Source organism: Nomascus leucogenys, chromosome X, assembly GCF_006542625.1.
Source record: "Nomascus leucogenys isolate Asia chromosome X, Asia_NLE_v1, whole genome shotgun sequence".
Taxonomy (NCBI): Eukaryota; Metazoa; Chordata; class Mammalia; order Primates; family Hylobatidae; genus Nomascus; species Nomascus leucogenys.
The window spans coordinates 112587594-112608273 of record NC_044406.1 but is presented as its reverse complement, the minus strand read 5'-3'; the positions used below and the strand labels follow the sequence as shown (position 1 = coordinate 112608273).

The following is a 20680-nucleotide window of genomic DNA, read 5'->3' as shown; positions in this document are numbered from 1 at the left end:
GTATGATTTATAATCCTTTGGGTATATACCCAGTAGTGGGATGGCTGGGTCAAATGGTATTTCTAGTTCTAGATCCTTGAGGAATCGCCACACTGTCTTTCACAGTGGTTGAACTACTTTACAGTCCCACCAACAGTGTAAAAGTGTTCCTATTTCTCCACATCCTCTCCAGCACCTGTTGTTTCCTGAATTTTAATGATCGCCATTCTAACTGGTGTGAGATGGTATCTCATTGTGGTTTTGATTTGCATTTCTCTGATGGCCAGTGATGATGAGCATTTTTCCATGTGTCTGTTGGCTGCATAAATGTCTTCTTTTGAGAAGTGTCTGTTCCTATCCTTTGCCCACTTTTTGATGCGGTTATTTGATTTTTTTTCTAAATTTGTTTAAGTTCTTTGTAGATTCTGGATATTAGCCCTTTGTCAGATGGGTAGATTGTAGTAATTTTCTCCATTCTGTAGGTTGCCTGTTCACTCTGATGGTAGTTTCTTTTGCTGTGCAGAAGCTCTTTAGTTTAATTAGATGCCATTTGTCAATTTTAGCTTTTGTTGCCATTGCTTTTGGTGTTTTATTCATGAAGTCCTTGCCCATGCCTATGTCCTGAATGGTATTGCCTAGTTGAAAGTAAAGCACTCCTCAGCAAATGTAAAAGAACAGAAATTATAACAAATTGTCTCTCAGACCACAGTGCAATCAAACTAGAACTCAGTATTAAGAAACTCACTCAAAACCGCTCAACTACATGGAAACTGAAAAACCTCCTACTGAATGACTACTGGGTACATAACGAAATGAAGGCAGAAATAAAGATGTTCTTTGAAACCAATGTGAACAAAGACACAACATACCAGAATCTCTGGGACACATTCAAAGCAGTGTGTAGAGGGAAATTTATAGCACTAAATGCCCACAAGAGAGAGCAGGAAACATCTAAAATTGACACCCTAACATCACAATTAAAAGAACTAGAGAAGCAAGAGCAAACACATTCAAAAGCTAGCAGAAGGCAAGAAATAACTAAGATCAGAGCAGAACTGAAGGAGATAGAGACATAAAAAACCCTTCAAAATTTCAATGTATCCAGAAGCTGGTTTTTTGAAAAGATCAACAAAATTGACAGATCTCTAGCAAGACTAATAAAGAAGAAAAGAGAGAAGAATCAAATAGACTCAATAAAAAATGATAAAGGGGGTATTACCACCAATCCCCCAGAAATACAAACTACCATCAGAGAATACTATAAACACTTCTACGCAAATAAACTAGAAAATCTAGAAGAAATGGATAAATTCCTGGACACATACACCTTCGCAAGACTAAACCAGGAAGAAGTGGAATCTCTGAATAGACCAATAACAGGCTCTGAAATTGAGGCAATAATTAATAGCCTACCAACCAAAAAAAGCCCAGGACCAGACGGATTCACAGCCGAATTCCACCAGAGGTACAAAGAGGAGCTGGTACCATTCCTTCTGAAACTATTCCAATCAATAGAAAAAGAGGGAATCCTCCCTAACTCATTTTATGAGGCCAGCATCATCCTAATGCTAAAGCCTGGCAGAGACACAACAAAAAAAGAGAATTTTAGAACACTATCCCTGATGAACATCAATGCAAAAATTATCAATAAAATACTGGCAAATCGAATCCAGCAGCACATCAAAAAGCTTATCCACCATGATCAAGTTGGCTTCATCCCTGGGATGCAAGGCTGGTTCAACATACACAAATCAATAAATGTAATCCATCATATAAACAGAACCAAAGACAAAAACCACATGATTATCTCAATAGATGCAGAAAAGGCCTTTGACAAAATTCAACAGCACTTCATGCTAAAAACTCTCAATAAACTAGGTATTGATGGGACTGACCTCAAAATAATAAGAGATATTTATGGCAAACCCACAGCCAATATCATACTGCATGGGAAAAAGCTGGAAGCATTCCCTTTGAAAACTGGCACAAGACAGGGATGCCCTCTCTCACCACTCCTATTCAACATAGTGTTGGAAGTTCTGGCCAGGGCAATCAGGCAGGAGAAAGAAATAAAGCATATTCAATTAGTAAAAGAGGAAGTCAAATTGTCCCTGTTTGCAGATGACATGATTGTATATTTAGAAAACCCCATCATCTCAGCCCAAAATCTCCTTAAGCTGATAAGCAACTTCAGCAAAGTCTCAGGATACAAAATCAATGTGCAAAAATCACAAACTTTCTTATACACCAATAACAGACAAACAGAGAGCCAAATCAAGAGTGAACTCCCATTCACAATTGCTTCAAAGAGAATAAAATACCTAGGAATCCAACTTAAAGGGATGTGAAGGACCTCTTCAAGGAGCCCTACAAACCACTGCTCAATGAAATAAAAGAGGATGCAAACAAATGGAAGAACATTCCATGCTCATGGACAGGAAGAATCAATATCATGAAAATGGCCATACTGCCCAAGGTAATTTATATATTCAATGCCATCCCCATCAAGCTACCGATGACTTTGTACTTTAAAGTTCGTATGGAACCAAAAAAGAGCCTGCATTGTCAAGACAATCCTAAGCCAAAAGAACAAAGCTGGAGGCATCATGCTACCTGACTTCAAACTATACTACAAGGCTACAGTAACCAAAACAGCATGGTACTGGTACCAAAACAGAGATATAGATCAATGGAACAGAACAGAGCCCTCAGAAATAATACCACACATCTACAACCATCGGATCTTTGACAAACCTGACAAAAACAAGCAATGGGGAAAGGATTCCCTATTTAATAAATGGTGCTGGGAAAACTGGCTAGCCATATGTAGAAAGCTGCAACTGGATCCCTTCCTTACACTTTATACAAAAATTAATTCAAGATGGATTAAAGACATAAATGTTAGACCTAAAACCATAAAAAGCCTAGAAGAAAACATGGTTTCTTTCTTAATGGTTTTCAAACAATTTTTTAAATTTTGAAAAATAATATATTCATATACAATGTTTGGAAATAATATAGAGATGCAGTATACACTGTACCCAGTTTTCCACAATTAAAAAATAGCTATATATTTGGGAGCTCGAGGCGGGTGGATCATGAGGTCAGGAAATTGAGACCATCCTGGCTAACACAGTGAAACCCCGTCTCTACTAAAAATACAAAAAATTAGCTGGGCATGGTGGCGTGCGCCTGTAGTCCCAGTTACTTGGGAGGCTGAGGCAGGAGAATGGCGTGAACCCGGGAGGCAGAGCTTGCAGTGAGCCAAGATCGCGCCATCGCACTCCAGCCTGGGTGACAGAGCGAGACTCCATCTCAAAACAAAACAAAACAAAAAAAGAAGCTATATTAAAATATCACCATCAGAATACTGGCATTGATAAAGTTAAGATATAGAACATTTCCATCACTACAGTGATACTATGGCCCTTTTATAGATAAACCCACTTTCCTCTCACTCCCACTCCTCTCCTTAAACCCTGTAACCAATAATTTGTTGTCTAGTTCTATAAATTTATCATTTCCAGAATGTTATATTAATGGAATCATACTGTGTGTAACCTTCTGATATTGGCATTTTTTAAATCAACATAGTTCCGTTGAGATTCATCTTAGTGGTAGCATGCATTGACCATGTGCTCCTTTTTGACTGCTGAGCAGTAGACAATATATGGATAAAGCACAATTTATTTAATTATTCATCCATTGAAGGATACCAAGGTTCTTTCTAGATTTTGGCTATTACAAATAGAGCTGCTATAAACATCCATGTGTGGGATTTTGTGTGAAGATATGTTATAATTTATTTAAGACAGATCAAGCTACAGACTGGGAGGAAATGTATGAAAACTGTATCCTCAACAACATACTAGAGTCTTGACTATATAAGAACTCTTGACACTCATCTTTAATTAAATGTCTGTTTTTGTCATTTACCCATTTTCTAATTGATTTTTTTTTTTTGAGGGTGTCTTGTTTTGTTGCCTGGGCTGGAGTGCAGTGGCTCGACCTTGGCTCACTGCAACCTCTGCCTCCCGGGCTCAAGCAATTTTCCTGCCTCAACCTCCCAAGTAACTGGGATTACAGGCACCCACCGCTACGCCTAGCTAATGTTGTATTTAGTAGAGACGGGGTTTCACCATGTTGGCCAGGCTGGTCTCGAACTCCTGACCTCAGGCGATCTGCCCGCTTCATCCTCCCAAAGTGCTGGGATTACAGACGTGATGTTTTGAGAGTTTTAAGAGTACTTATATATTCAAGACATGAGTCCTTTGTTCAGTACGCAGTTTTCATACATTTTCTCCCAGGCCATAGCTTGTGCTTTAGTCTCCTTAACGGGGTTTTTCACAGAGTAAAAACTTATAATTTTGATGAAGTTCAATCTATCAGTGTTTCCTTTTAAGGATGAATCTTTTGTTTCTAAGTCTATGGACTCTTTGCCTAGCCCAAAGATTGCCTGTATCTCAAAGATTTTAATCTGTGCTTTTTTAAAAAGAGATTTATGATTTTATGTTTTAAATCTGTGTGCAATGTATTCCTAGCTAGAAGAATCAGACAAGAGAAAGAAATAAAGGGCATCCAAATCAGAAAGGAGGAAGTCAAATTTGTTGCAGATGACACGATCTTATATTTGGACTCCAACAAAAATCTATTAGAACTGATATATAAAAATTACCCTGAATTGTCCACTGTTGGCATATAGAAATGCTCCTAATTTGTGTATGTCGATCTTGTATCCTGCAACTTTACTGAATTTGTTTAAGAAGTGAGGTTTGGGTCAAGGTTCATTTTATTTTTATTTTTTTGCCTATAGATGTTCAGTTTCTCCAGCTGTTTATTGAAATTGCCTTTGTACCTTTGTCAAAAATCAGCTAGGTGCATTATTGTGTGTCTACTTCTGGGTTATTTATTCAATTTTTGGATGTATCTATCACTCTGCTAATATCACACTGTCTTGATTATTGTGGCTATGTAGTAGGACTTAATGTGGCATAGAGTGACTTTTTCACCTTATTCAAGATTGCTTTAGCTGTTCTAGGGCCTGTGCCTTTCCATATCAATTTTAGAACAAGCTCCAAAAATACCCTACTGAGATTTTAGTAGGAATTGCTCTAAAACTATAAATTAGTCAGGAATGTTGACATATTTAATATGTTGTATCTTCCAATGCATAAACATAGCATGTATTTAGGTCTTAATTGATTTCATTCATTATTATTTTGTACTTTTCACCATACAGATCCTGTACATATTTTGGTAAATTTACATGTAAGTATTTCATTTTATTTATGTGATTTAAATGGTATTTTGTTTTTAATGTCATTCTCTATTTGTTCATTGTCGATATATAGAAATGAAGCCGATTTCTGCACATTCACTTGGCATCCTATGAACTTGTTGAACTCACTTATTAGTTCTAAAAGTTTTGTTTTTCTTTTTCAGATTTCTTGGGATTTTCTACATAGGCAATCATTACATCTGCAAGTAGAGACAGTTTCGTGTCTTTCTTTCCTATCCGTACGGCTTTTATTTCTTTTTCTTGCCATATTATACTGGGTAAAAATTCCAGTTACAGTTGGGTGAAAGTGGTGAAAGCAAAAAAACCTTGCCTTGTTTCTGATCTTAGACATAAGAAATATAATTTCTCACCTTTAAATATGATATTTGATGTAAATTTTTGTACAAGTTCTTTACAAAGTTGATGACATTCTCCTTTGTTCCCAGTTTGCTGAAAGTTCTAAATTACAAACGGGGGTTGGATTTTTTCAAATGCTATTCCTGTGTCGGTTGATATGATCATATTATTTACAAAATATTGTTGAGATGGTAGTTTACACTGTTTGATTTTCTAATGTTGAACCAGACTTGCATACATGGAATAAATCCAAATTGGTCATGCTGTGTAATTCCTTTTATAGCTTGCTGGATTCAATTTACTAATATTTTGTTGAGAATTACTAGCTACATAAAATTCATTGGAAAATATTCCCTCCTGCTATGGACTGAATTGTGTCTCTCCACAATTCATTATGTTAAAGCCCTAATACCCAATGTGACTGTATTTGGAGAAGGAACCCTTAAGAAAGTAAATAAAGTTAAATGAGGTCAGTAGGATGGACTCCTAATATGATAGTATTGGTGGCTGTATAAGAAGAGGAAGAGATGCCTCTCTCTCTCTCTCTCTCTCTCTCTCTCTCTCTCTCTCTCTCTCTCTCTCATGCCTCAAACAAAAAAGAGGTCATGTGAGCACACTGTGAGAAGGCAGCTATATACAAGCCAAGAAAAGGGACCTCAGAATTAAACCTACCTTTCTGGCACCTTCTAGCCTCCAGAAATGTGAGAAAATTATGTTGTTTAGGCCACCCTGTCTATGTTATTTTGTTATGGCAGCCTGCGCAGTCTAAGACATCTCCTTTTATATTTTTCTGGGAGAGGTTGTGTACATTTGGTGTTAAGTCTTCTCTAAAAGTTTTGTAGATTTCTCCAGTGAAAGTATTTGTGTATGGAGGTGACTTTTTATTGGGAGACTTTAAAGTATTAATTCAATTTCTTTAATAGTAATAGTGCTATCTACATTTTCTACTTAAAATTGAATAAGTTGTAGTAGTTTGTACTTTTTGAGGAATTGGTCCATTTTTTTCTAACTTGCATTAATGTGGTAAAAGTTGCTCATAATATTCCCTTATGATCCCTTCATGTCTGCAGGGCCTACAGTGAGGTCTTCTATTTCATTCCTGATGCCAGTAATTTGTGTTTTCTTTCTTCCATTCTGTCAGTCTTACTAGGTGGCTATTAATATTATTTTTTTGAAGAATCAACTCTTAGGTTCATTGATTATCCCCATTGTTTTTTGTTTTCAATTAAATTCATTTCTGCTTATATCTTTATTAATTTTCTCTCCCTGCTTGTCTTGGATGTATTTTGCTCTTATCTGCTTTAGTTTCTTGAAATGAGAACTTATATTTCGTAAGACCTTTGTTTCTAATGTAAGCATTTAATGTTACAAATTTCCCATTCAGCACTGTGTGGTATATATTTTCATATGTTGTACTTTTACTTTCACTGAATTCTATACATTATTTCATTTCCATTGCGACTTTCCTCTTTGATCCATGGATTATTTAGAAGCATGTTGTTTAGTCCTTAGAGATTTATTGTTTTTCTATTTGATTTCATTATGAGCAAAGAACATACACTGTGGTTTCAATACATAAAATTTGTTAAGGTTGTTTTAAGGCTTAGAATATGGTCTATCTTTGTGAATGTTCCATGCGTGTTTGAAAAAACAATGTGTGTTCTGCTATTGTTGAGTAGAGTGTATTATATATGTCAACTAGATCCAGCTGATTGGATTATTAAGTTCTATATGCATGCTTATTTTCTGGTTAGTAGTTCTATCAGTTACTGAGAGTAGGATCTTGATTTGTCTATTTCTCCTTTTAGTTCTACTCATTTTTATTTCATTTTATTCAGAAGTCTCTTTAGTTTGGAACATAAACATTTAGGATTGTTATGTCTTCCTTATAGATTGATCCTTCTAAAATTACGTAATGAACCTCTTTGACTCTAGTAATTTTCTTCACTTTGAAGTCCATTTTATCTGATATTTCTATAGCCTTTCCTGCTTTCTGTGATTAATGCATGCATCATATGTTTTTCTATCCTTTTACTTTTAGCCTATCAATGTCATATTTTTGGAGGTTACTTATTGACAGCATATCTTTGGATTATGTTTGCTTTTTAATCTACTCTGCCAATTTCTGTCTTTTGATTAGTATACTTAGACAATTTATACTTATGGTAAGTTTTGATATGTTTGGGCTTAAGTCTGCCACTAATTTGTCTTTTGTTTTCTCTTTCTTTTTTCTCTATTTCTTCTTTCTCGCCTTCCTGTGGGTTATTTGAAATCCCCCCTTTTCTTGGGTTCTATCTTCATTTTTGCAGCATTTTTGAGTACCTCAGTTTGTATTTTTGTAATTGCTCTAGGTATCAATATGTACACATGTAATTTGTTATCTGTGTTTACATGTGATAACATGTAAAACTGTTATCAGTGTTTTAGCACTTTGAATGAGTTGCATAGACCTTACTTTCTATAAAGTCCTTTTATTTCCTATACTTTAAAATATCATTTTCTTAAATATTCCTTCTACATGCATTGAGTGCTATATCAGATAGTGTCATAAATTTTCCTTCAATCATCAAATATGATTTAAGGAACTCATGAGAAGTAATAAAGCCTATTATGTTTAATTATGTTTTTACCCATTCGATATTCTTCTTTTCCTTTTAAAATTCCAAGTTTTCTCTTATGAATACCTTTCTGCTTAGACAACTTCCTTTAGCCATTTTTCAAGGGTAGTGTTTTTTTTTTTTTTAGCAACAAATTTTTTCCTTCATCTGAGAATGTCTTTATTTCACCCTATTCCTGAATAATTTTGCTACATGTGGAATGTGTGTTTGGCATGTTTTATTTCAGCACTTCCTTCTGGCCTTGTGGTTTCAGATAAGAAATCTGGCGTCATTTGATCTGGTTTTGCCCTGTAGTTAATGTGCCATTTCTCTGTTTTATTTTATGATTCTTTTTCAGAGATTTAATTATAATGTGTCTTGGTGTGGATTTATTTGGGCTTATACTATATGTGTTCACTTAGTTTCTTGAATCTGTAGGTGTATGTATTTCATTATTTATTCGGAGCAAGACTTAGCCCTGCTTCCCACCTCCTTATTCAGTCTTTTTTCCTGCTGAGTGTGTGTAGAGGTTCAGTTCCCGCTGACACCAGGAGTCAGGGATAGTGGAGAACTGACTAGCTCTGAATCTCACTGCTTTATTCAGACTCATTGATACTAAATGTGAGTGGAAGCTCAGCTTGTCACTGAGCCTTACTGAAACTGGCGAAGAGGAGGGGTGTGAAGCATAGTGGTGATGAGCCACTTCTCAAACCTTCTCCTTGCTGACTAGGTGTGAGTGGAGGCTGAGTTTACTACTGGACCACATTGACACTACCCCTGCAAGGAGTATAACACCTACTTCTGCCGTGGAGAGAATGGAAGATCGGCTCCCCACTTGGCCACACACTGAAACAGTCTGTGGTAGAGTGAGGTAGGGTAGTTTTTCTGTTGATATTTAGCTGCAGTAGGATGGGTATTCGCAAAAAAAAAAAAAAAAAAAAAAAAAAAAAAAGCTTTTCTGTAATTAGGCCTCCGTTTTCCAGATCCTTTGCCTATGGACAACAGGCTTTTGTTGGAGCTTTTATTATCTGTGCCTATTCATGGTTCTGGGTTAGAGGCTCCTGCAACTTTCTGGCCAATATATATGGGACACAATAAAGACACCCAGGGAACTCACTACCCCGAATTTCCTCAAATTCTGTGGTCCTTTGTTCATCCAGCTTACTTTCACCTTTCAGAGACTTCTTAAAGTTGTGCTATGTCCAGAATTTTTTTTAGTTTGAAGAGGGAGGACCTTGAAAGAATGGGTTTAGTCTATCTTGGCCAGAACTGGAAATCTCTTTTCTTCTATCTCCATGTTTTAGACATTTATAATATCCACCCTCCACCACTACAAACAGAAGAGCACTGCATTATGACTTGGGGACGGTGTTAAGTTTCTAAGGGGTTGCCACTCTACTATCTGTGGTATCTCATCCCCCAGAGCATAGAAAGCCCTCTCCTTTTGTAAGCCTTGGGTAATGGATATTATCTTGTTTCATGAAAAATAAGAGGAATATATAGCACATTTCTTTACTTTCCTAAGTCGAATTGCATTTGAGTTCAAGCTACACACACTTGGCTGGTAGAAAGGCCAATATCAGTAAAATTTCAAAAGTTCCTTCCTTTCTCTATGGGATCCTATCAGACTTGTGATGCTTACTTGGTCCCAGGAAAAATAAGTTGATTGTGGTCCTTAGTTCTTCTTGTTTGTTATGGATACCCTTACTGTTCATCTGCTGCAAGATGACATCAAGATGACCTACACTGGTCCTTCCTGCTCCTATGGAGCAGTTCTTTTCAGCAGGACTTGACACTAATCACAAAATGAATCTCCAAACCCCTGACAGCTGGCTTAGTGTTTTTACTCCTGGTACCCAACTTCAACAGATGTTCCATAGTCTTATCCCATCATCTGTGCTGCAAGGAAGTGAGGCTTATCAATCACTAGCAGAATCTTTTACTCAATCCCTGGAATTTCTCCAATCTCTGGAAAGTGAATAAGAACATGGAATATGGAATCAAGCTACTTGGGATGACTTAATAATTCATTTACTTTGGACAAAATCATAACCTCTACAAGCCTCAATGCCCTCATATGGGGCTAATAATGTTAGTGGTTACCACTATTATAAGGTTGGATTAAATGAGACAATATTTGTTCTTGTGTTACCGGTAGAGGGTCTTGACTGCAACTTGTCCAGGCTCTTGGCATTCTGAACAAATAATTGGATGAAACACATAGCAAAGCAAGGAAAGAATGAAGCAATGAAAGAACAAATGCAGGGATTTATTGAAGATGAAAGTACACTCTACAGTGTGGGAGTGGGCCCCAGCAGTGACTCAAGGGCCCCGGATACAGAATCTCCTCGTGTCCAAATATGCTCTGGAGGTTTCCCAATGGCTACTTGGCACTCACCTCATGTAAATGAAGAGATGACCCACAATCACTCTGATTAGTTGCAGAAAGTAACCAATCAGAGGCTGAAGTGAAGTTACATAGTTACACTCCTATGCAAACATCTGACTGGTTGCAAGAAGCAACCAATCAGAGGTACTTTCAATTTCCCATCTGAGGACGCAGAAAAAGTGGGGGTATGTAAAGGGAGTAGCCTCTGGTCTTTGTTATTTAGGCGTGGAAAGTTAGGGTTTCTTTTCAGTTTGATTCCGGGAAGTCAGCGTGAAAGGGCCTTAGGTTCCCTGCCTCCAGACCCTATTCTCCTGCCTCACTTGCAGCAATGCCTGTTAATATAACAATATAGTAAAGGTGTAAGGCAATAGTAAAGAATAGTAAGTTCTACATGCATAATAGGTACAATTTTCCTCCCTGGGCCACTCTTTGCTCTGACATCTACATCATCATAACCTTTTTAATTCCCAATTCTTGCACAATATTCACCTGGATAACGCCCATTTTCAGGGTAACCCTGAAGTACATGAAGATATTTATCTCCTCCTACCTGCAACACATCCTGTCCCCACCTGAGTGAGAGGAGCGTAGACCAGTGTTTCTCAAATAATTGTCCACTGATCATTTGCATCAAATCTTTAGGGATAGAATCAAAGGATATGCACATCTATTAAGCTGCTCCTGAGATGTTAATGTACACTAAAATTCATGAAACAATCCTTTACACTATCTGTGCCTTTTCACATGTGGTTGCCTCTTTCTAAAATGTCCATTCATCCCATTTGTGTCCATGTGTGGAAACAAAATGCAGCTTCCTCTATGTACCTGTCCCTAATTTCATGTTCACTACCACCAGCAGATGCAGCCTTTCTATTGCTATAGGATGAATGATATGGGGAGGAATAAAAATTGAGGTGCAAGAGAGTGTTGGGGTGCACTGGAAGGCAGCTGCTGGATTGCAGTGGTGAGAAGGACCTATGGCTTTTACTTGGAATTTGTGCACTTGAGGCAAAGTTGCAAAAAGGGATGGGGGAAGGGAACAGAAAACCAGAAAAATAAAAAGGGGGTTGGGGAGAAGCAGCAACAAAATAACTCTTATGGTTTTCCCTGATCGAGAAGTAAATTAATCACCGCAGGTGTCAGCACCCCACGCCCTCAGGCCCGCCTGCCGACTCGCCTGCTCTTCCTACTGCCTCAGCCCCTCCCGCTCGGCCTTCCGCGTGGATCTGTCCACACACTGACTTTGTTCTCACTGCCCTCTCTCCCCAATGTATCACTGTGTAACTGAAATCACTGGGTAACTGACTATGCCCCGTTTGGGCCTGCCATCTGACTGGCTGCTCTGAAGTAGCAGAACTGGATAAGAACTTTATGAACCCTGGCAAGTTATTCATGCACAGAACCTCTAAACTTGCATCATTGTGTCCATGTCGTTGCCTTGTTCTGGAACGTTGTGTTCTCTGCACGTGAAAATCCTCTGCCTCTAGACCCTGTCCCAAGGTCCCAGGGACTCTGCTTGGGCGCCTCTGGGACTGACAACGGGCATATTAACTTTGCCTCTCAGGAGTGGGGAAGAGGTCCCCCTCCCTGGATCCTTCCACTCCCTCTCATTAGGGCTCTGAGGCTCAAAGGAAGCAAACACCTCCAAAAAGCCCTTCAGGATTCCTCCCCCATTAGTACAGCCTACCATTTTCTCAAGGCTGCACCAAACCAAGTGTTCGCTGATATCACCATGAGCCAAATGTGGGTCCCAGGGATTTGCATTTGGATTGTACTCCTCAAGGGACTGTGGTGCAGTAGCTCAGAGACCTCAATTTGAGGAGGGAAAAAATATTTGTTTGAAACTGTTTAAGACATCAACTGAGGGGCTGAAACTTGAGGGGTTGCAGGTCTCACATATGGGTAAAGGTCTCCCTGCAGCTGCCGAATCCCCCATCCCTTGCCAAGTTTAATGTCTCATCTTAGCGAAGGGTGTCCCAGGATTACACCAAGTGCACACTGGTTTCTCCAGAAAGAGCGTGGCCTGGGCTCCTTCTAGCCCCGTGCTTGACTATATCGTAGGTTTCAGATTTTATTGAAGTAGGGATTTTAAGAAGGGTAGTTAGCTGCTGTCCTGAGGGTAGCGAAATGCCACGTGTCTGATACTTGGGATCCTGGCTTGCGGGCCCTCCTAGACTCTGCCCTTGCAGCTCCGCTACCCCCTCCCCGCCCTGTCCCTCCCAGCCTTCACCCCGCCCGGCCTCAGCTACTCCTCAGGCACCCCACGCGCTCACACCCGCCTGCCCGATCCCCTGCTCCTCCCACTGCCTCCGCCCCTCCCACTCGGCCCCCCGCGTCGATCTCGCCCCACACTGACTTTGCTCTCACTGCCTGGTCAGACGCACTTCCCGCCTTTGCCCAGGGCTGCACCGCCACCGCCGCCATCTCCCGCGCGTCCCTCACCCGGTCCGCGACTGCCGCGCCTCAGAATCCGAAGGCTCGGTCCCAGCGCAGCCATCCACGCCGCCGCCACGACCAACTCCTGAGCCACGCGCCGCAACCTCCACCAACGCCTTGCCGCCGCCGCTCGCCCGCCGCCCACCATGGCCCAGCAGCAAACAGGTAGCAGGAAACGGAAAGCGCCCGCGGTCGAGGCGGGCGCCGAGAGCTCGCCGTCGCAGGGCTTGGCGGCAGCTGACGGTGAGGGGCCGCTGCTACCCAAGAGGCAAAGGCGGCCGGCGACGTGTCGCTCAATGGTGCACTATCTGAAGCTTCGGGAGGTAGGCGGGTGGGGCCCCGCCAGGCTCCAGGACTTCAATGACGAGATGCGGGGCTACGCGGTACAGAGGCTGCCCGAGCTGCTGACGGAGCGCCAGCTGGACCTGGGCACCCTCAACAAGGTGTTCGCGTCACAGTGGCTGAACGCCAGGCAGGTGGTGTGCGGCACCAAGTGTAACACGCTTTTTGTGGTGGACGTGCAGTCAGGCCACATCGCGCGCATTCCCCTCTTGCGGGACAGGGAGGCCAGGCTGGCCCAGGACCAACAGGGCTGCGGCATCCATGCCATCGAGCTGAATCCCTCCAAGACGCTTCTGGCCACCGGCGGCGAAAACCCCAACAGCCTGGCCGTCTACCAGCTGCCCACCCTGGATCCCCTGTGCCTGGGCGACCTCCATGGCCACAAGGACTGGATCTTCGCCGTCGCCTGGCTGAGTGACACCGTAGCCGTGAGCGGCTCCCGCGACGGCACCGTGGCTCTGTGGCGGATGGACCCGGACAAATTCGATGACACTGTTGCCTGGCATAGCGAGGTGGGTCTCCCCTTATATGCCCACATCCGTCCGAGGGATGTGGAGGCCATCCCCAGGGCCATCATCAACCCCAGTAACCGCAAGGTGCGGGCCCTGGCCTGCGGTGGCAAGAACCAGGAACTGGGAGCAGTGTCCTTGGACGGCTACTTCCACCTGTGGAAAGTCCAGAGCACACTATCCAGGCTGCTGTCCATCAGGCTGCCCTACTTCCGGGATAATGTGTGCCTGACCTACTGTGATGATATGTCTGTGTACGCCGTGGGCTCCCATTCCCACGTCTCTTTCCTGGATCTGCGCCAGGACCAGCAGAACATCCGCCCCCTGTGTTCTCGAGAGGGTGGCACGGGCGTGCGGTCACTGAGCTTCTACCGCCACATCATCACTGTGGGCACCGGTCAGGGCTCCCTGCTCTTCTATGACATCCGGGCCCAGAAATTCCTGGAGGAAAGAGCCTCCGCGACCCTGGAGTCCTCTTCGGGACCTGCAAGGAGGAAGCTCAGGCTTGCCTGTGGCAGAGGCTGGCTCAACCACAATGATTTCTGGGTGAATTACTTTGGTGGCATGGAAGTGTTTCCCAATGCGCTCTACACCCACTGCTACAACTGGCCTGAGATGAAGCTGTTTGTGGCTGGGGGGCCTCTCCCTGCAGGCCTCCATGGGAACTACGCAGGCCTCTGGAGCTAAGGATGACCGCCCTGTACTCCAGGTACACAGATTTACCTTTCAGTTCCGCCCGACTGTCCTTCATGCTGCATTTTTTTGCTTTTAACTCTGTGCGTCTTTTGTTTTCCAGGTGGAACCAGCCCAGCTTAATTTGTACTCCTACAAGCAGAGAGAGTGAGTGGTCCTTTGGTCAATGAAAACTTGGCTTTAAGACTTTTTGACTCCTTTCCAACACCATCTTTTGGAATTTTCATACAAAGAAATTTGGTTAATCTTTAGTTGCATTCTCTCTTCGAGTGATTCATACATTCTGTTTCTTTAAGGAGATGCAGTCATGGTCTTTTAGTTATGTATATTTGTTTTCCTTGTTTTTCCTCTTTACCAATATTACAACAGCATTGTTTTCAGTTATTTTTCATTGCAGATAGATGGTATACGAAGAGAAAATTTTCTAGTAAGCAAGGTGTTCCTACATCTTTTCTGGAGAGCTTACCATAGTTTTGTAGCATTGTTCAATTGGAAAAATACATTCCAAGTTCTAGATTACCTATGTTTGGAAACACTTAATTTACAAATTGTGATCTTAGTGTATGTAGTTTTTACGTTGTTGGTGCTAAAGTGCTTTTTTGAAGTTTATTCTCTTTCAAAAGAAGTTATCACAGAATCTTTTGCTTGTATCAAACTCCTAACTGGTCGGAACATTTTAGGAGTGCAGGGGTTCTGCTTCATTGCATTTTCAGAGTTAACCTGAAAGTTGAAACAACCATTTTTTTTTATTTCAAAACTTATTTAAGTTGTTATCACCTGTCCTTAAATAGATAAAAGAATGTGTATTTTTTCACTTGTTGCCTTAGTACTATCAAGACTTGTGAATATATTTGAATATATATTGTTTGAAAAACTTGCACAGGGCATTGGAGCCATCATGAAAAGCAGGAAGTGTAAATGTGGAATGTATGGCAGGCTGGGCAAAATGTATACTGATCCAGGGTATAGACTAGATATTTTTGCTGTTCCTGTTTTTATTATAAAATGTTATATTTGAGGATATTTAACATTTTCCAATTCTGCTTAAGAGGTAATTCACAATAAAAAAAGCAAAGACCAAAAATAGCACATTCTGAAAAAAAGATTCTTAATAAGATTTTATTTTGTGAAGTTCAAAGATTCTTTCCTAAAGTATAATGTGTTGTTAAAAAGTAGTGGTGTTATAACTCTCAATGTAATAGTATGCAATATCAAGAACACAGGAAGTTTGTTTCAAGATAGGTGAGATTTAAAATAAATAGGATGAGGTTGAAGAAAAGTACATTGGGGCACAGATAAACATAAATTGTGGACTGCTATGAAAACAGGTTGTACTTCTCCATAGGTGAGACTATTGGAAGTGAGAAGGAATATTTGCCATTTCTAAAACTGGCCAGGTTTTGCTGAACTAGGATTAGTAATTTGTTATGTCTGTTTTCCCTTAGATGTTTGGGCACTCAGATGCTGTCTTGGTGTACACACACAACATTGCTATTCAGTCACAAATCCGAACAAGTTAATATAATAAATTGTACTAAAAGTCATTTAAGAAATACCAAAAAGTAAGCTTTTGTTTTTAACCATGGTTATAAAGGCTAATATAATTGTTGTTATATAGCAGTAAGATGTATTTGTGTGCATGCATGTGTCTCCAAGTCAGTTGTAAATGTCTTGAGAACAGAGAATACAATTGTCATGTGTATATTGCCTCATTTCTCCACTAATACTTAGCAAATAAAAGGCAATAAGTAAATATGTACTGGTTGAATGCTTCTGGAGACCTAAAGTTTTAAGTCAATAAACAAATAAATATTTACTCTTAAATAATACAGAATCCTGTCCTGTTTTCCCCCCTTTTTTGGTAAACTTTGCCCTGATTTATTTCCGGGTCAGGCTATTGTGCTTATCCATTCATAAACTTACCCATATGTGATACTAGAAGAGGAAAGAACATGTATAAATCTTAGTTGACACTGGAAATTAATCTTTTCACCTGCAACCATTTAGGTTTGAAGATTTATTTAAAATATTTTGGGTTTTTTTTTCCAGAAATTAGTTTTGAAACATGTTTTGTAGTTTGTCTTTTAACTTTAAAAACATATTTGCTAAAAATTTCCTTAAGTGTTACCCAATAACTTCAAAGTATTCACTGCCTATCTTCTTGTAGGCAATGGGGAATTTTTATGGTATTCTTGCAATTATTTTGGAAATAATGTGGAAAACATTTTTAGAGGAAATAACACTTTCTACCTGGGGTGGGATTTTAGAGAAGAAATAGAAGGCATGTCTGATTTCTTCTCTGTCTTGGTCCTTGACTTCATCACTGACTCACTCTTAACTTTTTTGTATTTTAGAGTATATCTTTTTTATGCCAAATTACATGGCTTAACCTTTTAAAAACTAAATATTCTATGTGTATATTTCTATTTCGTAACCATCTAGTTATTTTGAAATATTTTGTAATTCTGACACAGTGATCTTTGTTTTTCTAATTCTGATTGTTTTTCTTTCTTTTTTTAAATTTTATTATGATTATACTTTAAGTTTTAGGGTACATGTGCACAACGTGCAGGTTTGTCACATATGTATATATGTGCCATGTTGGTGTGCTGCACCCATTAACTCGTCATTTAGCATTAGGTATATCCCCTAATGCTATCCCTCCCCCCTCCCCCAACCCCACAACAGTCCCCGGAGTGTGATGTTCCCCTTCCTGTGTCCAGGTGTTCTCATTGTTCAATTCCCACCTATGAGTGAGAACATGCGGTGTTTGGTTTTTTGTCCTTGCGATAGTTTGCTGAGAATGATGGTTTCCAGTTTTATCCATGTCCCTACAAAGGACATGAACTCATCATTTTTTATGGCTGCATAGTATTCCATGGTGTATATGTGCCACATTTTCTTAATCCAGTCTATCGTTGTTGGACATTTAGGTTGGTTCCAAGTCTTTGCTATTGTGAATAGTGCCGCAATAAACATATGTGTGCATGAATTCTGACACAGTGATCTATAGAACTATGATTAATTATGTAACCTGTGACTGTGAAATAATTGAAAAAACAAAAAACGCCAGCCCTCCAGAAAGTCCATAAATACAACTCGCTTAAAGTACATAAGGAAGTGCAAATATTTATGTATAAATTACCTATCACTGATGCCTGAAAGGCCTCAGTTACTTATAACTGTGCATAAAAATGTTAATTCTCTTTAATTACCTATTCACATATTTCTCTCCAAGCATACTTCTGATCCAAAAGTTTATGTTCCTCTCTTTTACTCTTTGGAATGAGTTAATTTCTATTTTCTTTTAAAAAGGGGTAAAATAATTTACTTATCAAGGATATCTACTGGAATGAATTGAGGTGATTACTCTGGAAAAAATTCATCTGTTAAATATACTCTAGCATTAATGATAAACAAAATTGAATTTTCCAGAGGTTGATTTTTATCCACTTGTACTCAGTGTTGAACAATTTTTCAAAATTTTTTCATTAATTGCTAATTTAGATTGATTTTAGAAAGCAATTCACAAAGCCCTCCTGGATGTTTTACTGACAGCTTCCTAATTTCTGCAAGTATTATTAGGTAACCCAGCTACATTAAACATGTCACTATGTGAGCTGCTCAGAGATGCAGTTTAGTGAGAATGTCATGTACTAATATGAAAGAGAGGCTGCATAAGCCACAGGTGTTTTCTTTAGGATATGTTATTGTGAGATCTGCTCAAGAAAGGGTTGCCTGAAAGTATTTCACACTACCAGTCTGCTGCAAACCCAGAAACACCTAGCATTGGAATTTGGCATCAATGTAAGGGCAATGTGTTTGCAGGAGGTTGCCACAAAATGGTCAGACTGATCCTTAGGAAGGAGGGTTCTTTCACTGATACATATTTAGTTTGCACAGGTATTGGTCTTTGCTCCATATGCCCTTTGCCTACTTACTTTTCTATTAAACTCTCTGTGACTTCCAATACAGAATTAAGCACTTAACTTCTCCATGCTCACAGTGATGGTTTTGTTGTTTTCTTTATTAAGCATTTAGCAGATTGTGATGTAGTCAGCTATGTGAGTGTTTAGCTTCCCTGCCCCTCCACTTGAATATGAGCTCTGTCACCCCAAACCTAGCATAATAGGCTGCACATACATGGCACTTTGGTGTTCAGTACAATGACTAATACATCAATTCTGTTTCATAAATTACTTTATCAGATTAGTTGACCAAAACATTAGGGAAGATGATAAAGATTAAGTTGATGAATGAAGAATATCCTGAAACAGGCCCCATGGTAATCATGGTGATTCATGGCATGAAATAATGTGGGTAGAGCAGCAGAAACTTAAGTTTTGCCCAGGAATGATATTGGACCTGGAGTACCAAGATGAAATGGAATAAGCATTATTTCAGAATCATAAATACCTGGATTTGAATCTCAATTCTATTATTTGTTTATAATAAGCCATGGATATGCTGTTTAACTTCTCTAAACCTATCCTTACATTACTAATTGTTCTATCCCCAGCATCTAGCATACTGCCTGCTGCATAAGGCATTCAATTGATATTAATTATTTTCCCCTCTAGAGTCCTATCATTTCTGATAGAAGGCATATGTATTTTTTATTTGATTATTATAAAAACAGTTTATGTGCCTTGCAGAAAGTAGGACACATAAAGTAAAATATTTTTAAAAACCACCACATTTCCAGCAGGTGAAGATTACTACTGTCAGCAAGTTAGTGTACATCTTTCATGACTTTTTTGTACATATATGTACCCATCTATGCAATTGCTACTAAAATATGAATGTTTTGTAAAGGTTGTTTTGCAACCTACTTTTTTTCAGTTAATGTCTCCATCTTTTTGTCACAATATTTATCTTACCTAACAGTCAGGGTGTTTTAAATGTGTACAGGCTGGGCCGGGCATGGTGGCTCACGACTGTAATCCAGAACTTTGGGAGGCCGAGGTGGGTGAATTACCTGAGGTCAGGAGTTCGAGACCAGCCTGGCCAACATGGTGAAACCCCGTCTCTACTAAAAATACAAAAAATTAGCTGGGCGTGCTGGCGCACACCTGTAATCCCAGCTAAGCAAGAGGCTGAGGCAGGAGAATCCCTTGAACTCGGGAGGCGGGGGTTGCAGTGAGCCGAGATCGCGCCATTGCACTACAGCCTGGGCAACAAGGGCGAAACTCTGTCAAAACAAAACAAAACAAAAAGAGGGGGCTGGGCGCGGTGGCTCACGTCTGTAATCCCAGCACTTTGGGAGGCCGAGGCGGGCAGATCACGAGGTCAGCAGATCGAGACCATCCTGGCTATCACGGTGAAACTCCGTCTTTACTAAAAATACAAAAAAAAAAAAAATTACCAGAGCTTGGTGGCGGGCGCCTGTAGTCCCGACTATTCGGGAGGCTGGGGCAGGAGAATGGCGTGAACCGGTGAGGTGGAGCTTGCAGTGAGCCAAGATCGTGCCACTGCACTCCAGCCCGGGCGACAGAGCGAGACTCCTTCTCAAAAAAAAAAAAAAAAAAAAAAGTGTGTACAGGCTCAGTACTTAGAAAATTGTTGCCATCACCAGAAATCATTAGTGACACATCAGATATTTAACCAAATATTAACCAAATATAAGAGGGTATACTTACACCTTAAGAGTTATTTTAAACATTTATTGTGTAGCAGTACTCTTTGTCTAGCTATTTGTGTAATTCAGTGATTTTCAGACTTTAGAACACGTTAGAGTCACTTGAACATGTGTTGAAAGTAAGAGACGTTTCAACTCAAACCTACTGTAACAGGATTTTCTTGTAAAAACATCATTTCATTGGAGTGTTTTCAGATTAATCCATTCAAAACCAAAACAAGACGGTAACAAAAACGTCATCTGCTTTAGAGGTTTATGGTGTAGTAGAAGAGAAAGATAGTTACTTTACTAATCATAACAAAAAAGTAAGTATAGTATTAAGGATATATACTAAAAATATTGAGAATATGGAGAAAATAGCAATCAATTCTGCCTGGGAAGGTTACGGAGGGCTCCCCAAAAAGGCAGTAGTTGATCTGGGTCTGGAAAGTAAAATAAGAATGAAGAAGAAGAGCCAGTATT

The 20680-nt window shown here is 39.9% G+C and overlaps 1 protein-coding gene across 1 annotated transcript; it reads left to right on the top strand.

Moving 5' to 3' along the window:
• Positions 1-12937: 12937 nt before the first annotated feature.
• Positions 12938-16407, top strand: DCAF12L1 (DDB1 and CUL4 associated factor 12 like 1). Its single transcript, XM_003262304.2, has 2 exons — positions 12938-14596; positions 14684-16407. The coding sequence occupies exon 1, from the start codon at positions 13183-13185 to the stop codon at positions 14572-14574; it is 1392 nt and encodes a 463-aa protein (XP_003262352.1). The 5' UTR covers positions 12938-13182; the 3' UTR covers positions 14575-14596; positions 14684-16407.
• The last annotated feature ends 4273 nt before the right edge of the window (positions 16408-20680 follow it).

Coding starts and splice junctions, on each gene's coding strand:
- DCAF12L1 (XM_003262304.2), top strand. CDS start 13,183: ATGGCCCAGCAGCAAACAGGTAGCAGGAAACGGAAAGCGCCCGCGGTC.